General features: G+C 39.1%; 1 protein-coding gene across 1 annotated transcript in view; it reads left to right on the forward strand.

Annotated features, from left to right (window-relative positions):
• LOC128684765 (uncharacterized) overlaps positions 1-20,625 on the forward strand; it is a 126,875-nt gene that overhangs the window by 22,638 nt on the left and 83,612 nt on the right. Inside the window, exon 3 of the mRNA XM_070101683.1 lies at positions 10,493-10,649. Within this exon, the coding sequence (XP_069957784.1) occupies positions 10,493-10,649 (157 nt within the window). The remainder of the gene's footprint in view (positions 1-10,492; positions 10,650-20,625) is intronic.

A 20,625-nucleotide genomic window follows, 5' to 3' on the forward strand; every position in this document is an offset into this window, starting at 1 on the left:
TAAGACAGAATGTAGGATTGTGGATGAGCAAGGAGGTTTCAGAGTGGGTAGGGGATGTGTAGATCAAGTGTTTACATTGAAGCATATATGTGAACAGTATTTAGATAAAGGTAGGGAAGTTTTTATTGCATTTATGGATTTAGAAAAGGCATATGATAGAGTGGATAGGGGAGCAATGTGGCAGATGTTGCAAGTATATGGAATAGGTGGTAAGTTACTAAATGCTGTAAAGAGTTTTTATGAGGATAGTGAGGCTGAGGTTAGGGTGTGTAGAAGAGAGGGAGACTACTTCCCAGTAAAAGTAGGTCTTAGACAGGGATGTGTAATGTCACCATAGTTGTTTAATATATTTATTGATGGGGTTGTAAAAGAAGTAAATGCTAGGGTGTTCAGGAGAGGGGTGGGATTAAATTATGGGGAATTAAAAACAAAATGGGAATTGACACAGTTGATTTTTTCTGATGATCTTGTGCTTATGGGAGATTCTAAAGAAAAATTGCAATGGTTAGTGGATGAATTTGGGAGTGTGTGTAAAGGTAGAAAGTTGAAAGTGAACATAGAAAAGAGTAAGGTGATGAGGGTATCAAATGATTTAGATAAAGAAAAATTGAATATTAAATTGGGGAGTAGGAGTATGGAAGAAGTGAATATTTTCAGATGCTTGGGAGTTGACTTGTCAGAGGATGGATTTATGAAGGATGAGGTTAATCATAGAATTGATGAGGGAAAAAAGGCGAGTGGTGAGTTGAGGTATATGTGGAGATAAAAAACATTATCTATGGAGGCAAAGAAGGGAATGTATGAAAGTATAGTAGTACCAACACTCTTATATGGGTGTGAAGCTTCGGTTGTGAATGCAGCAGCGAGGTGGTGGTTGGAGGCAGTGAAGATGTCCTGTGTAAGGGCAATGTGTGGTGTAAATATTATGCAGAAAATTCAGAGTGTGGAAATTAGGAGAAGGTGTGGAATTCATAAAAGTATTAGTCAGAGGGCTGAAGAGAGGTTGTTGAGGTGGTTTGGTCATTTAGAGAGATTGGATCAAAGTAGAATGACATGGAGAGCGTATAAATCTGTAGGGGAAGGAAGGCGGGGTAGGGGTTGTCCTCGAAAAGGTTGGAAGGAAGGGGTAAGGGAGGTTTTGTGGGCGAGGGGCTTTGACTTCCAGCAAGCGTGCATGAGCGTGTTCGATAGGAGTGAAAGACGAATGGTATTTGGGACCTGACGATCTGTTGGAGTGTGAGCAGGGTAGTATTTAGTGAAGGGATTCAGGGAAACTGGTTATTTTTATATAGCCGGACTTGAGTCCTGGAAATGGGAAGTACAATGCCTGTACTCTAAAGGAGGGGTTCGGGATATTGGCAGTTTGGAGGGATATGTTGTGTATCTTTATACGTATATGCTTCTAAACTGTTGTGTTCTGAGCTCCTCTGCAAAAACAGTGATCATGTGTGAGTGACGTGAAAGTGTTGAATGATGATGATGAAAGTATTTTCTTTTTGATGATTTTCTTTCCTTTTGGGTCACCCTGCCTCGGTGGGAGATGGCTGACTTGTTAAAAAAAAAAAAAGATTAATAATAATAATAATAATAATAATAATAATTATAATTATAATAATAATAATAATAATAATAAGGAGGGGTGTTAATGTTGCAGTTTAAAAACTGTAGTGTAAAGCACCCTTCTGGCAAGACAGTGATGGAGTGAATGATGGTGAAAGTTTTTCTTTTTCGGGCCACCCTGCCTTGGTGGGAATCGGCCGGTGTGATAATAAATATAATAATAAATAATAATAATAATAATAATAATAATAATAATGTTTTATTTCACCATGATAAAATGTTTGTACAGAGTTGGGTGACATTTAGGTGTGCATGCAGAAAGCCCATTTGTATGTAGAGCATTTTGAGCAAACCTAAACCTAGCTTGAGATTAAAAGGGCAGCAACTAATTGATTGCTTATATACACAGTGTCTAAGGGGTCATGAACAGTAAGTTTGGGAATTACAATGATGGCAAACAAGCATATTAACTCATCATTTAAATAATTTATCTTATTTAACCCTTTCAGGGTTGACAGGCCCTCTCAGAGACTTATTCTCAGGGTCGGCCAAATTTCAAAAAAAAAAAAAAATCTTATGAAAAGATAGAGAATCTTTTCCCAATCATAATGACACCAAAAGTATGAAATTTGATGGAAAACACACGGAATTATGCTCTTGTGAAGTTAGCGGTCTCGACGATGTTTACGCATCGGCGATTTTGCCCACTTGGAGCCCTATTTTCGGCCAATTCCAGTGTACTTGTCGACAGAAATCATAACTATTTCGCTAGAACTCCATTTTTTCTATCGAATGAGTACAAGAAACCACCCATTTACTGATTTCAACTATGCAATACAGTGGTCAGAATTTAGCAATTTTGCCAATTTCACACAATTTTCAAAAGATGCCAATTTCCGAATAGGGTCCAGAATAAACAAGAAAGACATTCCTGGCACTAAAATAACATTTCCTCTGTTCATTAGTCATGTCCCCATGCCCCTCTTACATTCTTTTGCTTTCCACTTTTAATTTTTATTCTCACAAAAAAATAGAAGATTTACTGTTATGCAGACTACTGCATTGGTGTAGAAATGGTATAAATATTATCAGCGCAGTTGTGAAAGAATATTAAACTCACCAGTTGATGTGTATTGGATGCATAGCATGATTTGTTTACTTTTGAACTTCGGTGAAAATCGAACATTTCTGCTACTTTGAGCTCAATTTCAAGGTTGTTTTCTTTGTAAAACCAGTCAAAATCATCTCAATTTCTGTAACATGTCTTCCATTCTATACAATGAGACCAGGAAAACTAGAATACAACCATAAATACCATATGAAAATACAGTGCAAAGTAGCTGTTTTAATCCAAAAACACGGTCAAAGTTTTTTTTTCTCATTACGCACTGTGTGCTGCAGGATTGTTGTTATACCATACACACTGACCACATCGACCCATTCTTTCATATGTAGGCCTACCAGCTTTCTCTCACTAGATTTGAGGGCGCTAGAATTTAGGCGTACTAATACGTCAAAAACCCTGGTGCGTAAGCCGTACTAGTACGGCCGAAACCCTGAAAGGGTTAATTGTTATAAGGATTACTGGTTAAATTATGATTACAGGTAATGAGGATTTTGACTTTTTTTTTTTTTTTTGCATTATCCCAGGTAATCCACACATATGCTGCTATGTATGATAATTTATGTGACTGTATTTATGTGTACCTGTTCCTGAATAAACTTACTTACTGTAACATATTCATCATATTTAATAGTTGTGAGGCTTACTGATAATGAGAATCAGAATATATATAGTTTTTCATATGCTTGTGGTAATGAGAGCATGAATATGTATACAGTTTTATGCAAAACAATCACGGGGAGGTGAATAGACCTATCATTCACTCTCCTCTCCCCTCCCATGGTTGTTTTGCAACTTGTGTTGCTTGTTCATGATTATTCCATATACAGTGGTCCCTCGTTTATCGCTGTTAATCCGTTCCTGGAAGTGTGACGATTATCGAAATAGAGGATTTTCAAATCAATTTTCCCCATAAGAAATACTTTAAATACAATTAATCCGTTCCTGACACCCAGAAGTATTAAAACAAAAAATTTTTTTACGTGAAATACAGATGTAGTACATAAACAATACAATGGGACATAATGAATGAAACATTAACAGCATAACACTTACCTTTATTGGTGATACTTCTTAGTGTATGGAAGACTAGAGGAGGAGAGAGATTGGAGTAGTTAATGTTTGGAAGGGGAATCCCCTTCCATCAACACCTCAGGTACCAAGTCCTTTTCTGGGGTTACTTCTCTTCTCTGTTTCTTAATGCCACTAGGACCAGCTTGAGAGTCACTGGAGTCCTGTCTTGCAAAATAACTGTGGAGAGAGCTCTGTTTCTGGTGTCTCTTTAACACTTCCCTAAAATGGCCCAAGACTTTGTCACTGTACATGTTGCCAACCTGGCTTTCAACAACCTTGTTAGGGTGATGTTTCTCCATAAATCTTTCCATTCTACCCCACATTTCAAAAATCTCCTTAATTTCTGAAGAAGGCTCCTTCTTCCATCTCTCTTCCTCCTCCTCTGCAGCAAGATTCTGAGCTGCGATCTATTGCTGTTCCTGCTGAAGCTCTTGCAGCTCTTCAGTGGTTAGCTCTGTGTTGTTGTCCTCCAACTCTTCCACATCCTCCAAACTCACATCCAACCCCATGGAACTCCCCAATGCCACAATAGAGTTCACAACTGACATAGGCTCATCAGGGTCAGCCACAAACCCTTCAAAATCCCTCTTGTGGACACAATCTGGCCACAATTTTCTCCAAGCAGAGTTCAAAGTCCTGGTAGTCACTCCTTCCCAAGCCTTACAATGCCTTATCACACTGTGTATGCCACTACTGTTTATAAATCTCTCAAACCAACCTTTGCTGGCCTTAAATTCACAATTATCAGTACTCGTTGCAGGCAATTTCTTTACCAGATCGTCATGCAACTGCCTAGCCTTTTCACAAATAATCGACATCATAAGACTATCTCCTGCTAATTGTTTCTCGTTTATCCACACCAATAATAACGTCTCAACATCTTCGAGTACTGGTGATCTCATTTTTGTAAGCATATTTACTCCCTTTGCAACAACAGCTTCTTTGATTTCCTTTTTCTTGGCCACGATTGAAGATATGGTTGTACGAGATTTGTTATACATCCTGGCCAGTTCAGCCACTCGTGTGCCACTTTCATATTGTTCAATTATGTTTTTCTTAAATTCAATCATATTTCTCACCTTCTTTACCAAAGGCTTGGCACTAGGAGCTTTCTTTTGAGCCATGGTAGCTTATTTAGCATTTGCAAGCACTAAAACGAATGGAATATTATGAAATATTTTGTATGAACAAGTGAGGGGGCCGTCGCTCACTGGTAAACAATTGCACACTGGCTGGGAAGGGAGGCCGAGGCGGCTCAGAGCCGTGAATACGCATCGAGGGTGAACGACGATTAGCGAGTCAACCGACCATTTGCGAGCCAATGTTTGGACAAAAATAACGCTACAATTTCCGAAAAGGATGACTATCGAGCCCGATGATTATCGAGGGACCACTGTAGTTTTATATAGGTTTCTGATTGAGAGAATTATTAGCATATTAACACATTTCCTAGGTAGTAGGTTGGTAGACAGCAACTGCTCAGGGAGGTATGTACTACCATTCTGCCAAGTGAGTGTAAAATGAAAGCCTGGTAGTAGGATTGCTGGTGTCTTTTCTCTGTCTCATAAACATACAAAATTTCATGTATGTCTTGCTACTTCAACTTGCATTTAGGTCACACTACACGTACATGTACAAGCATATACAGCCTCTTCTCACTTAGCGAGACACTTGTTTACTGACGACTCGAACTTACGACAGGCTCTCTTACCTGTATGCGTACCTGAATAATGTGTATTGGAACTAATTTCCTCTATTCTGTGTATTTCAATATACAGTACACCACTGTATAAACGTTTAAAAATATACCAGAAATGTTATAAATAGTGTGAGGGTGACATTAAAACAATATCAGAGATGGTTGACACAAACCCAGTAATATTATTATGTGCTCCTCGCTTAGCGATGAATTCGTTTATCGACGTGGTTTTAGGAACAGAACTCCATCGTTAAATGAAGGAAGGCTGTATATATACACCCCTCTGGGTTTTCTTCTTTTTTCTTACTAGTTCTTGTGCTTGTTTATTTCCTCTTATCTCCATGGGGAAGTGGAACAGAATTCTTCCTTCGTAAGCTATGCGTGTCATAAGAGGCGACTAAAATGCCAGGAGCAATGGGCTAGTAACCCCTTCTGTATTAATTACTAAATATAAAAAGAGAAACTTTCGTTTTTCTATTTCGACCACCCTGCCTAAGTGGGATATGGCCGGTTAAAAAAAAAACATTTATCATATTTAGCTGCTGTTGGTTGAGAGAATTGTTTAGCATATTAACACATTTTTAATACCATATTTAGCTGTTGTTAGGATGTATTAGGGAAAGGTGTTTTTTACAGTAGTTTTGAAGATGCTGGCAGATAGTTCCTATGAGTTCTATTGTATCTATCAACAGAGTTTTATGGCAGGATTAATATTAAAATTGATTGTCCTGTATATTTAGTATGCACAGAAGTAGGAGTGAATTTTATGAATATTAAGTTTAAGCTTTTGAAGAGTGAGAGTGTGTGTTGCCTTGCTCTAGACTGAGTAATTATCATTCAGCCACTTTTTGTTGAGTTATAACTGACTTTAGGTTTGAGGACATAGTAACATGTCTTGGAGAGGATGCTAACTGATTGGGAAACTTTTTTTATGTGCTTAATGTGAGTGTTGAATTTCAAGTTGCTCTCTAGGTACAGATCTAAGAATTTGCTTTTGTTTTGGCTTGCCATGAGAGAACCATTAACCCTTTGACTGTTTTGGTCGTATATATACGTCTTATGAGCCACCGTTTTTGATGTTGTATATATGTATACTCATAAATTCTAGCAGCTTCAAATCAAGCAGGAGAAGGCTGGTAGGCCTACATGTGAGAGAATGGGCCTGTGTGGTCAGTGTGCACCATATAAAAGAAATCCTGCAGCACGCAGTGCATAATGAGAAAAAAAAAAACTCCGACTGTTTTTTTAAAATGTTGAATTTGTGGTCTATTTTCGTATAGTATTTATGGTTGTATTCTCGTTTCGTTGGTCTCATTTCATAGAATGGAAAACATATTATAGAAATAGAGGTGATTTTGATTGGTTTTACTATGAAAAGAACCTTGAAATGGAGCTCAAAGTAGGGAAAATGTTTGATTTTTGGCAATTTTCAAAAGTAAACAAATAATGTCATTTTCCAATAAATGTCCAAGTAGCCGTTCTAATATGCAGTCATGAATGGGTTGACTTTATTTATTCAATTATTACAATATTGCAGTAGTCTGCATAACAGTAAATCTTCTATTTTTTGCTTGAATAAAAATTCAAAATAGAAAGCAAGAGTAATATCAGAGGGGCCTGGAGATGTGAATGATGAACAAAGAAAATATTATTTTAGAGCCAGGAATGTCTGCATTGTACATTCTGGACCCTATTTTGAAATTGTCATATTTTTTAATTTTCGTGAAATTGGCCAAATTGCATATTTCTGACCACGTTATTGGGTAGTTGAAATCGGTGAATGGGCAGTTTCTTGTACTCAATCGATAGAAAAAATGGGTTCTAAAGAAACAGCAATGAGTTTGATTGACTGGAACAATGGAATTAGCCAAAAATAGGGCTCAAAATGGGCGAAATCGCCGATTTGTAATTACCCCCGAGGTCGCTAACTTCGCGAGAGCGTAATTTCGTCAGTTTTCCATCAAATTTCATTCTTTTGGTGTCATTACAATCGGGAAAAGATTCTCTATCATTTCATAAGATTCTTTTTTTTTCTTTTTCTTTTTTTTTGGGGGAAATTTTGCGACACCAGGAGACACCTCAGGATTTGGGGTTGCGACAGCCAAGGGGTTACTCATGACATATAATTGAACATTTGCAGCTCTGTTCCCAAACATCATGTAGAAGGTCTTGTCAATGTTAGGAGTGAGTTTGTTAGTAGTCATCCAGGTAGACATCTTTATGAGCTCCCCGTTAACAATGTTATTGAAGATGTTCAGATTTGGGTGGGAGTTGACAAAAGTTGTGTTGTCTGCAAACAGAGCTGGTCTAAGTTGTTGAGATACTAGCACACACTAGTACGAGCTCCTTCAGTAGCACACACTAGTATGAGCTCCTTCAGTAGCACACACTAGTATGAGCTCCTTCAGTAGCACACACTAGTATGAGCTCCTTCAGTAGCACACACTGGCATGAGCTCCTTCAGTAGCACACACTAGTATGAGCTCCTTCAGTAGCACACACTAGTACGAGCTCCTTCAGTAGCACACACTAGTACGAGCTCCTTCAGTAGCACACACTAATCTGAGCTCCTTCAGTAGCACACACTAGTATGAGCTCCTTCAGTAGCACACACTAGTATGAGCTCCTTCAGTAGCACACACTAGTATGAGCTCCTTCAGTAGCACACACTACCATGAGCTCCTTCAGTAGCACACACTACCATGAGCTCCTTCAGTACCACACTAACATGAGCTCCTTCAGTAGCACACACTAGTATGAGCTCCTTCAGTAGCACACACTAGTATGAGCTCCTTCAGTAGCACACACTAGTATGAGCTCCTTCAGTAGCACACACTAGTATGAGCTCCTTCAGTAGCACACACTAGTATGAGCTCCTTCAGTAGCACACACTAGTATGAGCTCCTTCAGTAGCACACACTAGTATGAGCTCCTTCAGTAGCACACACTAGCATGAGCTCCTTCAGTAGCACACACTACCATGAGCTCCTTCAGTACCACACTAACATGAGCTCCTTCAGTAGCACACACTAGTATGAGCTCCTTCAGTAGCACACACTAGCATGAGCTCCTTCAGTAGCACACACTAGTATGAGCTCCTTCAGTAGCACACACTAGTATGAGCTCCTTCAGCAGCACATACTAACATGAGCTCCTTCAGTAGCACACACTGGCATGAGCTCCTTCAGTAGCACACACTAGTATGAGTTCCTTCAGTAGCACACACTGGCATGAGCTCCTTCAGTAGCACACACTAGTATGAGTTCCTTCAGTAGCACACACTGGCATGAGCTCTTTCAGTAGCACACACTAGTATGAGTTCCTTCAGTAGCACACACTGGCATGAGCTCCTTCAGTAGCACACACTAGTATGAGTTCCTTCAGTAGCACACACTGGCATGAGCTCCTTCAGTAGCACACACTAGTATGAGTTCCTTCAGTAGCACACACTGGCATGAGCTCCTTCAGTAGCACACACTAGTATGAGTTCCTTCAGTAGCACACACTGGCATGAGCTCCTTCAGTAGCACACACTAGTATGAGTTCCTTCAGTAGCACACACTGGCATGAGCTCCTTCAGTAGCACACACTAGTATGAGTTCCTTCAGTAGCACACACTGGCATGAGCTCCTTCAGTAGCACACACTAGTATGAGTTCCTTCAGTAGCACACACTGGCATGAGCTCCTTCAGTACCACACACTAGTATGAGTTCCTTCAGTAGCACACACTGGCATGAGCTCCTTCAGTAGCACACACTAGTATGAGTTCCTTCAGTAGCACACACTGGCATGAGCTCCTTCAGTAGCACACACTAGTATGAGTTCCTTCAGTAGCACACACTGGCATGAGCTCCTTCAGTAGCACACACTAGTATGAGTTCCTTCAGTAGCACACACTGGCATGAGCTCCTTCAGTAGCACACATTAGTATGAGTTCCTTCAGTAGCACACACTGGCATGAGCTCCTTCAGTAGCACACACTAGTATGAGTTCCTTCAGTAGCACACACTGGCATGAGCTCCTTCAGTAGCACACACTAGTATGAGTTCCTTCAGTAGCACACACTGGCATGAGCTCCTTCAGTAGCACACACTAGTATGAGTTCCTTCAGTAGCACACACTGGCATGAGCTCCTTCAGTAGCACACACTAGTATGAGTTCCTTCAGTAGCACACACTGGCATGAGCTCCTTCAGTAGCACACACTAGTATGAGTTCCTTCAGTAGCACACACTGGCATGAGCTCCTTCAGTAGCACACACTAGTATGAGTTCCTTCAGTACCACACACTAGTATAAACTCCTTCAGTAACACACACTAGCATGAGCTCCTTCGGTAACACACACTAACCTGAGCTCCTTCAGTAACACACACTAGCATGAGCTCCTTCAGTAACACACACTAGCATGAGCTCCTTCAGTAACACACACTAGCATGAGCTCCTTCAGTAGCATACACTAGTCTGAGCTTCTTCAGTAATACACTAGCATGAGCTCCTTCAGTAGTACACTAGCATGAGCTCCTTCAGTAGTATACTAGCATGAGCTCCTTCAGTAGCATACACTAGCATGAGATTTTTCAGTAACACACACTAGCATGAGCTCCTTCAGTAGCATACACTAGCATGAGCTCCTTCAGTAGTACACTAGCATGAGCTCCTTCAGTAGTACATTAGCATGAGCTCCTTCAGTAGTACACTAGCATGAGCTCCTTCAGTAGTACATTAGCATGAGCTCCTTCAGTAGTACACTAGCATGAGCTCCTTCAGTAGTACACTAGCATGAGCTCCTTCAGTAGTACACTAGCATGAGCTCCTTCAGTAGTACACTAGCATGAGCTCCTTCAGTAGTACACTAGCATGAGCTCCTTCAGTGGTACACTAGCATGAGCTCCTTCAGTAGTACACTAGCATGAGCTCCTTCAGTGGTACACTAGCATGAGCTCCTTCAGTAGTACACTAGCATGAGCTCCTTCAGTAGTACACTAGCATGAGCTTCTTACTTTTTCCTACAAGATTTTTTAATTAAATTTTCCAGAATGGAGTGGTGGTATGACTACTAGCAGTATTGAAGCTGCTAAGAAGAAAGTGCCCCTTGACAGTGATGATGATGATGATGATGATAAGCTAGATCCTCTCAAACTTATGGCATATCATTATTCATGTGTGAAGAAACCCAGCCACGATGTTCAACAGTAAGTTAATGGAATTTTATTTTATTTTTGTTATGATAATTCTACATACATGTACAGTGCTTTACCATTCATTGGGATAGTTTGTGAGTTTGTGCTTTTTAAGTTATGTATTGGGCAGATATTCTTGTCTTGTCTTGCTTAGACAAATTATATAATTTTTAACACATTGGCCATTTCCCACGTAAAGAAAGAAAAACATTCACCATAACTCATTCAGTAACTGTCTTGCCAGAAAAGTGTGAACATTATAAATGTGAATGACCTTCCAACTACAAGATCCTCAGCCATCCTTCAGGGTGCCGGCACTCTAGTCTCCACCTCCAGAACTCAGCCAGTACACTGAATCCCTTTATGGATGTTACCTTGCTCACAATACATCACCATCTCTTTTCCCAAAAATTAATTATCTCCACTCTCATGTATACTTGTAAATAATCTCCACTCTCAGGTATACCTGTAAATTGTCTCCACACACTCAGGTATTCCTGTGAATTACAGTAGACCATTGTATAGTCATCCTGTCTTGTAAGAAAGAAAATCAACATTTTCTTTGTAATATTTCTTTCACAGTCAGTTTTTTCCTTGAGGGTGAAAGAGAGGAGATTAATAGCATTGAATTACATTTCTTTCTTCTTGTTAGAGTAGAAAAGCAATACTTCATAGCTCAAACAAAGACACTTATAGCAGAGTAAGGCTTTATTTTAACAAGATTTTTTTTTTCCTCAACGAACTGGCCATAACCCAACGAGGTAGGGTGACCTAAAAAAGAAAAGCAAAAGTTTTCTTTTTTTTTTAAATTTAGTAATTTATACAGGAGAAGGGGTTACTAGCCCCTTGCTCTTGGCTTTTTAGTCGCTTCTTATGACGTGCTTGGCTTACGGAGGAAGAACTGTTCCACTTTCCCATGGAGAAAGTGAAACTGAATAAAAACTTGCTGTGCTCTGAAAGTCTTGGTATTACTGATGTCCCAATGCATGAGAAGAAGGGCAGTCATGATACACTCAGAATCTTGGTACATATTACTGTCATCCCAACACTTGACTAGAAGGGCAGTCATCATGCTCTCAGAATCTTGGTATTACTGTTGTCCCATCACATGACAAGAAGAATCTTGGTAGTACTGTAATCCCAGCATATGAGAAGAAAGGTAAGAGCAGTTATGGTCCTAGGTGTCCCTTGAAACTAAAAAAATGAAAAGTTTCCAAAATTAAGTCGGCATTTCTAATTTTGTTTAAGGTTGGGGTCATTCTGTGTTTCAGTGAACGTCGTCGTCTTTCAACAAAACCGGCTGTATCCCACCGAGGCAGGGTGGCCCAAAAAGAAAAACAAAAGTTTCTCTTTTTAAATTTAGTAATTTATACAGGAGAAGGGGTTACTAGCCCCTTGCTCCCGGCATTTTAGTCGCCTCTTTCAACACGCATGGCTTACGGAGGAAGAATTCTGTTCCACTTCCCCATGGAGATAAGAGGAAATAAACAAGAACAAGAACTAGAAAGAAAATAGCAGAAAACCCAGGGGTGTGTGTGTGTATATATGCTTGTACATGCGTGCGTGAGCGTGTTAGATAGGAGTGAATGGAGACGAATGGTACTTGGGACCTGACGATCTGTTGGAGTGTGAGCAGGGTAATATTTAGTGAAGGGATTCAGGGAAACCGGTTATTTTCATATAGTTGGACTTGAATCCTGGAAATGGGAAGTACAATGCCTGCACTTTAAAGGAGGGGTTTGGGATATTGGCAGTTTGGAGGGATAAGTTGTGTATCTTTATATGTGTATGCTTCTAAACTGTTGTATTCTGAGCACCTCTGCAAAAACAGTGATAATGTGTGAGTGTGGTGAAAGTGTTGAATGATGATGAAAGTATTTTCTTTTTGGGGATTTTCTTTCTTTTTTGGGTCACCCTGCCTCGGTGGGAGACGGCCGACTTGTTGAAAAAAAAAAAAATGTATGTGTAGTGTGACCGAAGTGTCAGTAGAAGTAGCAAGACGTACCTGAAATCTTGCATGCTTATGAGACAGAAAAAAGGACACCAGCAATCCTACCATAATGTAAAACAATTACAGGCTTTCATTTTACACTCACTTGGCAGGACGGTAGTACCTCGGTTTGTAGATGAATGGTTCAGAGAACCGACATGTTGATAAATTAGACACATGTGCAACTCTTGGGTATCTTTATTGAGGAAACGTTTCGCCACACAGTGGCTTCATCAGTCCATACAAAGGAGAATCTTGAAGAATAGGAGGAGAATGAGGTAATCAGTCCCTCAACCTTGAGTCGATGTGGTCAGTCCATCAATCTTGATGGACTGACCACATCGACTCAAGGTTGAGGGACTGATTACCTCATTCTCCTCCTATTCTTCAAGATTCTCCTTTGTATGGACTGATGAAGCCACTGTGTGGCGAAACGTTTCCTCAATAAAGATACCCAAGAGTTGCACATGTGTCTAATTTATCAACGGTAGTACCTCCCTGGGCAGTTGCTGTCTACCAACCTACTACCTAGTTTATTTATTTATTTATTTATTTATTTAAAAATTTGTGCACACATACAGAGGTACAAAAAATACAGAAAAGAGCAGTATGCCAAAGCCACTTATACTATGCATAGCATTACGGGCTGGCTTAAAATTAACTTAAGATGAACTAAGCAATGATGACATCGGTGATAAAACTTTAATGTAAACAGATTACTATAAAGCACAAGTGAGTATTACAAAGACAGGTCATATGGTTGTATGCATTGTTGTACATTCAGTAGAATGGAGTATTCTGTTAGGTAGTGTATTTAAAAAATAATAAAGTTAGATTGGGTTTTAGGTTTAACATTTATGTGATATAATTGTGAGAAACATTTAAGATATACAATTTATAAGGTTCAGTTATTCAGTATTTATTTGGTTTTGGGTGAGTAAGTGATCTTTGAGAAGAGACTTGAATTTATAAACAGGTAGTGTTTCTTTTATATTTACAGGTAATGAGTTCCAGATTTTAGGGCCTTTTATGTGCATTGAGTTTTTGCATAGTGTGAGATGGACACGAGGAACATCAAAGAGTGATCTGTGCCTTGTGTTATGGTCATGTGTTCTGTTGAGGTTGGCAAGGAGATGTTTGAGGGGAGGGTTAATATCAGAGTTAAGTGTTCTATGTATGTAATAGGTGCAGTAATAAGTATGAATGTTTTGTATGGTGAATAGGTTTAGTGTATTGAATATTGGTGGAGTGTGCTGCCTATAGTGAGAATTTGTTATCATTCTAACTTCAGCCTTTTGTTGGGTAATTAGTGGTCTGAGATGGTTACTTGTTGTTGAGCCCCATGCACAAATTCCATAGGTGAGATAGGGGTAAATAAGAGAGTGATATAGGGCCAGGAGGGCTGACTGTGGAGCATAGTACCGTATCTTCGATAGTATGCCTACAGTCTTGGAAATTTTCTTAGAAATTTGTTGTATATGTGTATGAAATTTGAGTCTATTATCAAGGTGGATTCCTAAGAATTTTCCCTCTGTTAGCTTTGTGATAGGTGATCCGTTTATCATTATGTTAAGAGGGACATCTGTAGCTCTGTTACCAAACTGAATGAAGTAGGTTTTGTCAATGTTTAGTGTAAGTTTGTTAGTCCTCATCCAGGTAGATATTTTCTGTAATTCTGTATTTACAGTATTGGCTAGCGTGACTGGGCTCGGGTGGGAGAAGACGTATGTAGTGTCATCTGCAAATAGTGTGGGTTTGAGTAATTGCGAAGCATTTGGTAGGTCATTTATGTATAGGAGAAAGAGAAGAGGGCCAAGGACACTTCCCTGTGGGACACCAACTGTAATTGGTTGTGCAGAAGAGTTTGCCCCATTTGCATACACATATTGGCTTCTGTTGCTGAGGTATGACTTGAGGTAGTTGAGGGAGTGCCCTCTTATACCATAGTGTGACAATTTTACGTGGAGCAAGTCATGGTTAACTGTATCAAAAGCTTTACGTAAGTCAATGAAGATCCCCAGTGGGACTTCTTTTTTCTCTATTGCAGTGTATATATGTTCTAGCATGTGTATAATAGCATCATTAGTATTTTTATTTGGCCTGAATCCAAATTGGCAGGGGTTGAGTATGTTTTGGGAGATAAGGTAGGAGTAGATTCGTTTATGAATTAATTTTTCGAAGATTTTTGAGAGAGGGTGTAAGTTGGATATTGGCCTATAGTTATTCAACTCTGTTTGGTCTCCTCCTTTGTGGATCGGGGTGACCCTTGCTATTTTGAGTACTGTGGGGAAGGTGGAGGATTCAATGGATTTGTTAAAGAGTGTTGCAATGATTGGTGATAGCACTTGTGACACTTTTTTGTATATAAAGGGTGGTAAGGTATTTAAATCTCCTGCCTTGTTTTTTAGCGTGTTGATAATAAGGGAGACTTCGTATGGGTTAGTCGGAGCTAGGAACAGTGTGTTCGGGTAGTTGCCAGTGAGGTAGTCATTTGGTGGGGTATCTGAGCTTGGGATTTTATTGGCAAGGTTTTGTCCTATAGTGGAGAAGAAGTCATTGAGTCTGTTTGCTGTTTCTGTTGGTGGGAGTTGGGGTTCATCTGATTTTGCTAATTTTATTTCGCTATTTCGTGATATCTTTTTTGTTCCTAGAATTTCTGATAGGGTTTTCCAGGTCTTTTTTATATCACCTCGTAAGTTGGATAATCTGTTCTCATAATACAATTTTTTTGCCCTTCTTATCAGGCTGGTTAGGATTGACGAGTAACGTTTTGTTTGGTCTCTGGTTATGTGACCCATTCTGTACTGTTTTTCATATTGGTGTTTTGTATTTATGGATTTGAGAATGCTGGGTGTTAACCAGGGACTGTTCAGTCTCTTAGCTGTCATCTGTTTAGTTTTTTTAGGGCAGTGCTTGTTATAGAGGTATTGGGTCTTTTTTAGAAAATTATTAATACATTCGTCAATATCTGTATAGATTTCTAGCTCAGTGTGCCAGTCAATGTTTGCTACTGCTGTTGTGAAGTTATTAATGGCTGCCTCATTGTGAAGTCTGAAGGTGACTTTAGTAGTGTCTTGGGGTAATTTACCAAGAGTTGTTATGAGAAAAGTAGGGTAGTGGTCTGTGGTATTATCTGTAATTATGCCTGATTTTAAAGGGGATATGGTGTTGGTCCAGATGTGGTCAAGTAGGGAAACACTAGTCTCTGTAACTCTTGTAGGTTTTGTTACTGTTGGTAGCAACATACAGTTACTCATTGTGTTTGTGAATTCAGTAACGTGTGGGTCCTGGTCTTGCAGGAGATTTATATTGAAGTCACCTGAGAGTAGTAAGTGATCTTTGTTCATGTGTGCATCAGTTATCATACTTCCTAGGTTTTGACTAAATTGGCTAATGTTTGACTGTGGAACTCTGTAAATGTTTATCAATGTGAGAGGTTTTTGTAGGTATTTGGATTTGAATTTGGCTATTATATATTCCCCATGTTCATCCCTTGTGCAAGTATTAGTGATACATTCTAGTTGGTCTGAGTAGTATATGGCTGTGCCACCCCCTTGTTGGTCTGGCCTACAGTTGTGTATGGCTGTGTAACCAGGAATGGCATAGACATCTGTACTATCAGGCTTTAGCCAGGTTTCAGTTAGTGTAATGATGGACATATTGGCATGTAAGGAATTTAGTAATGCTATGAGGTCATCGTAATGCTTGCTTAAAGATCTGATATTGTAGTTAAAGATAGTTATGTTGTTGTTGGCACTGAGAAGTGCCTTTGATTGTTCTGCAGTGTAGTAATTACAGTAACTGTTTGAATCATTTAAGTCATTAAATATCATTGTAATATATCATCTTATATGTCTGAGAACATATCTCCAGTATATTATTATTATCTGATTAACATTGTTGTAATAAGAAAGAACTACCAGAATAAAAAGATATTTGGGAATTGGACAGGCATTGACCACAATGTGAATGAAATCTTATGGGTTTTTCATTGTTGGGTTCATGTGTTAAACTTGTGAAAACTGTGTCACCATACAGGATGGGTATGGGGTGCATAATCAAGATATCAAACTAAAAAAGAAAATGGTAAACTCATTGATAATAAGATTTAGTTGAAGGCTGATCACTAAAAACATAATCAAAATCTGCAAATAAAGAAGCCCAAGAATTTGTAAGCATGAAGGTACCCATATTTGTTGGTACTCTGCCTCCTATACATGGTTCACTTCTTTCAGAAAAATTCATGGAAGATGACAAATTTTGCTGCTATCCAGGAATGTACCTGTAAAACATTACTGAACGCTTAACCATTCAGGGTCCGTGCCGTAGTTCTACGGCTTTGAGTTGAGGGTCCAAACCATAGATCTACACCATGAGCTCAGCTCACTCTGATAAGCTGTGAGCGGTAAATTTGGGCCAAAATATGAGAGAATACATCTGTGTGGTATGTGTACACCACATAAAACAAATCCTGCAGCACACAGTGCATAATGAGAGGAAAAAACTGAAACCGTAATTTTTTATTAAAACAGTGACTTTGTAGTGTTTTTCATTTGTTTTTTATAGTTGTATTTGCGATTTCTTGCTCTCATTTGATAGATTGAAAGATGTACTACAGAAATAGAGATGATTTTGATTGGTTTTATTACTGGAAATGGCTTGAAACTGAGCTCAAAGTAGTGGAAATTTTAAATTTTTGCCGATGTTCAAGAGTAAGCAAATGACCTTACAGGTCTAATACACACCAGCTGGTGGATCTAATATACATTCACAAATGTGGTGACATTATTTATACAATTATTGCAGTATTGCATGATAGTAAATCTTCTATTTTTTGGTTTGAATAAAAATTCATTATGTGAATAAAAAATCAACATGGAATTCATTTGTAAAGCCAGAAAACGTAACTAATGAACAGAGGAAATGTTAGTTTAGTGCCAGGAATGCCTGCATTTTTTATTCTGAACCCTATTTTGAAATTGGAATTTTATGAACTTTTCGTTAAATTGGCCAAATTGCCAATTTCTGATAACTTTATTTTGTAGTTGAAACAGTTGACTTCGTGATTTCTTGTGCTCAATCGATAGAATAGACGTAATACTAGTGAAATAGCTAATAATTTGGTCGACTGGAATAATGTAATTGGCCTAAAATGGGAGTCAAAGTCGGCAAAAATCACTGATGCGTAAATATTGTTGACACATCAAAATTCGCGAGAGCATAATTTCGTCAGTTTTCCATCAAATTTCATACTTTTTGTTTTATTACCTTCAGAAAATGATTCTCTACCATTTCATAAGAAAAAAATAACATAATTATTTTTTGAAAACTCTTGGACTCTGGTGCACACTTTGAAATTTGGCCTCTGGACCCTGAAAGGATTAACCTGTTCATTGGCTGTCACGTAGAACTACGTCACTGAGGTCAGGGTCCCTCACGTAGTTCTACGTCGTGAGCTCAACTCTCTTAGATAAACTGTGAATGGTAAATTTTGGCCAAGATATCAAAGAATGGGTCTGTTCTGTTGAGAAATGGTTTACCAGCTAAGGTTAAAGATTAAATATAGGGAGTACTTAGCTGATAAGACAGCTCATCGTCCACACAGCTGCCCCTGCAGATGAGGTCTTGAGAAGCTGTATCATCCACTTCTTAACGGGCTGAAAAAGATTATATTATGTATGATAATAAATTACCCCTAGGGGGTGTTATGTCAGCGTATTTCATTCACTGATGGCTGACGTACGTACTTGTGTGGACTCAAAAGTCCGCTTATCACCGGGGTTTATGATAAGTGACTAACTCGTAACTTAGACTCAACTGCGCAGTTAATAGTAGTACATCACGAGTTAGAACACTTACCTGGGTAGTATCTGACCTGTAGTTACGCCCGGATATCCGATGAGTTGATTGAAGAACAGTGTTCTTTGAAGAATGTCGCACTACTCTCTGTTGGATTGCAACATTCGTTGTTACACTGTTCATCAATAATTGTTCACACCATATCACTAAAGAAGTTGATCACACTTCTCTGTAAGTGTTTATCGTGTTTTGTGAGACACTTTGTTCACACTAACGCACGGATCGGTGTTCTTTGTTGGTTATCCTGGCGTCAGTGTGACTCTTGGTAGAGTCAAAAGTAATGTGACCTCACGGTGTCCTATGCCGCTCCAATGCCCCTCGAATATAAAGGAAAAGCTGACCTAGTACTTTTGCTTCCTTGCCACTTCCTCCATGAAGCAAAGCAGAATGTTTGATTCTTGCTGTCTTAAGCATAGACAACAGTGTACACTATCTTTACCATGGTAATAAAGTGGGAGCAGGATTTTCCTTAATTGTCCTGCTAAGGTAAGAGATGGACTGTCTTTTATTAACCCTTTGACTGTCGCAGGCCCCTTTCTGAAATTTTTTTTTGCCATCAGTACTTACCGAGATATAGAGCTGTGAAGTTTGCAGAAAATGAGCCGTGTATGGCAACAGCGGCGACTGCCGCTCACCCGGTAAACTTTAGTTTACTTGTATTTGAAGTTTTTTTTGTTTTTTCACTATTTTATTTTTTCACATAACTTATGTGGCCTATGAGATCAAAGTAAGGTGCAGTGTACAAATATACACTAGTTGTATACAACACAGTAAGCACACAAACATAATTATCAATATATTGTTTACAAAACTTGTTTACAAAAACAAACCATACAAAAAATTGTTTATTACCATTGTTCTATAATATATATACCAATGTACAGTCACCGAACATATTCCTAGAAGTTCTGCAGCTTGTGGAGCTCTGTGAAACATGTTTTCATACACAATGGTGTTTTACACTCCTCACACATAAAACGAGTGTGTGTGCATTTTTGTGGACTTTTTTTTATGTGCAAAGAAAACACCTCGTCTGAGCAGTTTTCTTCAAAGTATTAGCAGGCAGTTGTGTTAGGTAGTTATCCTAGGTAAATGGTCGTGTGTCATCATTCCTTCCTTCCTACTTCCCTGCATTCTTTTCCTACCTCTCTTCCTACATTCCTTCATCTGTCCTTCCTTCATTCCTGCCTTCCCTTCTTGCTTCTTGTTTCTATAATATATATACACATATATAGTCACTAGATACTTTCATATAACTGCTATTATCTCCATTCAGCAAGCTTTTCTTGTGTGCCAGTGTGTGGCTTATAATTGTTTTGAGTCAAGAGTCGGCAGCTGTCAAAATAACATATTATCTCATTACTCACTCCCCCTCCCGCCTGTCAAAACAATGGGGTGGGATGCTGCTTCCCCTCCATTCTATCTAATTATCTTTCTCCCTCATTCTATCTCTTTCAATCTGTCTCTCTTTCTATCTGTCTGTCTATCTCTGTCTCACAGGTACACATAAATACAAGTATACATGGTGTAAATTACCTAGGATAACCCAAGAAATCCAGACACAGTGCTATACAGTGGACCCCCGCATAACGATGGCATCACATAGCGATTTTTCCGCATAACGATTACTTTTATCGCAAAATTTTTGCCGCGCATACCGATTAAAAACCCGCTTACCGATTTTCGTCCGAGACGCGTCCAATGTGCCCTCAGCCAGCCTCACATGTGCCGCCCCGTCCCATTGTTTACCAGCCAGCCTCCGCGGTAACATCCAAGCATACACTCGGAATATTTCGTATTATTACAGTATTTTCGGTGCTGTTTCTGGAAAATAAGTGACCATGGGCCCCAAGAAAGCTTCTAGTGCCAACCCTACACCTCAAAGGGTAAGAATTACTATAGAGATGAAGAAAGAGATAATTGATAAGTATGAAAGTGGAGTGCGTATAGCCGACCTAGTCAAGCTGTACAAGAAACCCCAATCAACCATCGCTACTATTGTGGGCACCAGAAAGACAATCAAGGAAGCTGTTCTTGGCAAAGGTTCAACTGTGTTTTCGAAACAAAGATCGCAAGTGATGGAAGATGTTGAGAGACTCTTATTGGTGTGGATAAATGAAAAACAGATAGCAGGAGATA

This window comes from Cherax quadricarinatus, chromosome 5, assembly GCF_038502225.1.
Source record: "Cherax quadricarinatus isolate ZL_2023a chromosome 5, ASM3850222v1, whole genome shotgun sequence".
Lineage (NCBI taxonomy): Eukaryota > Metazoa > Arthropoda > Malacostraca > Decapoda > Parastacidae > Cherax > Cherax quadricarinatus.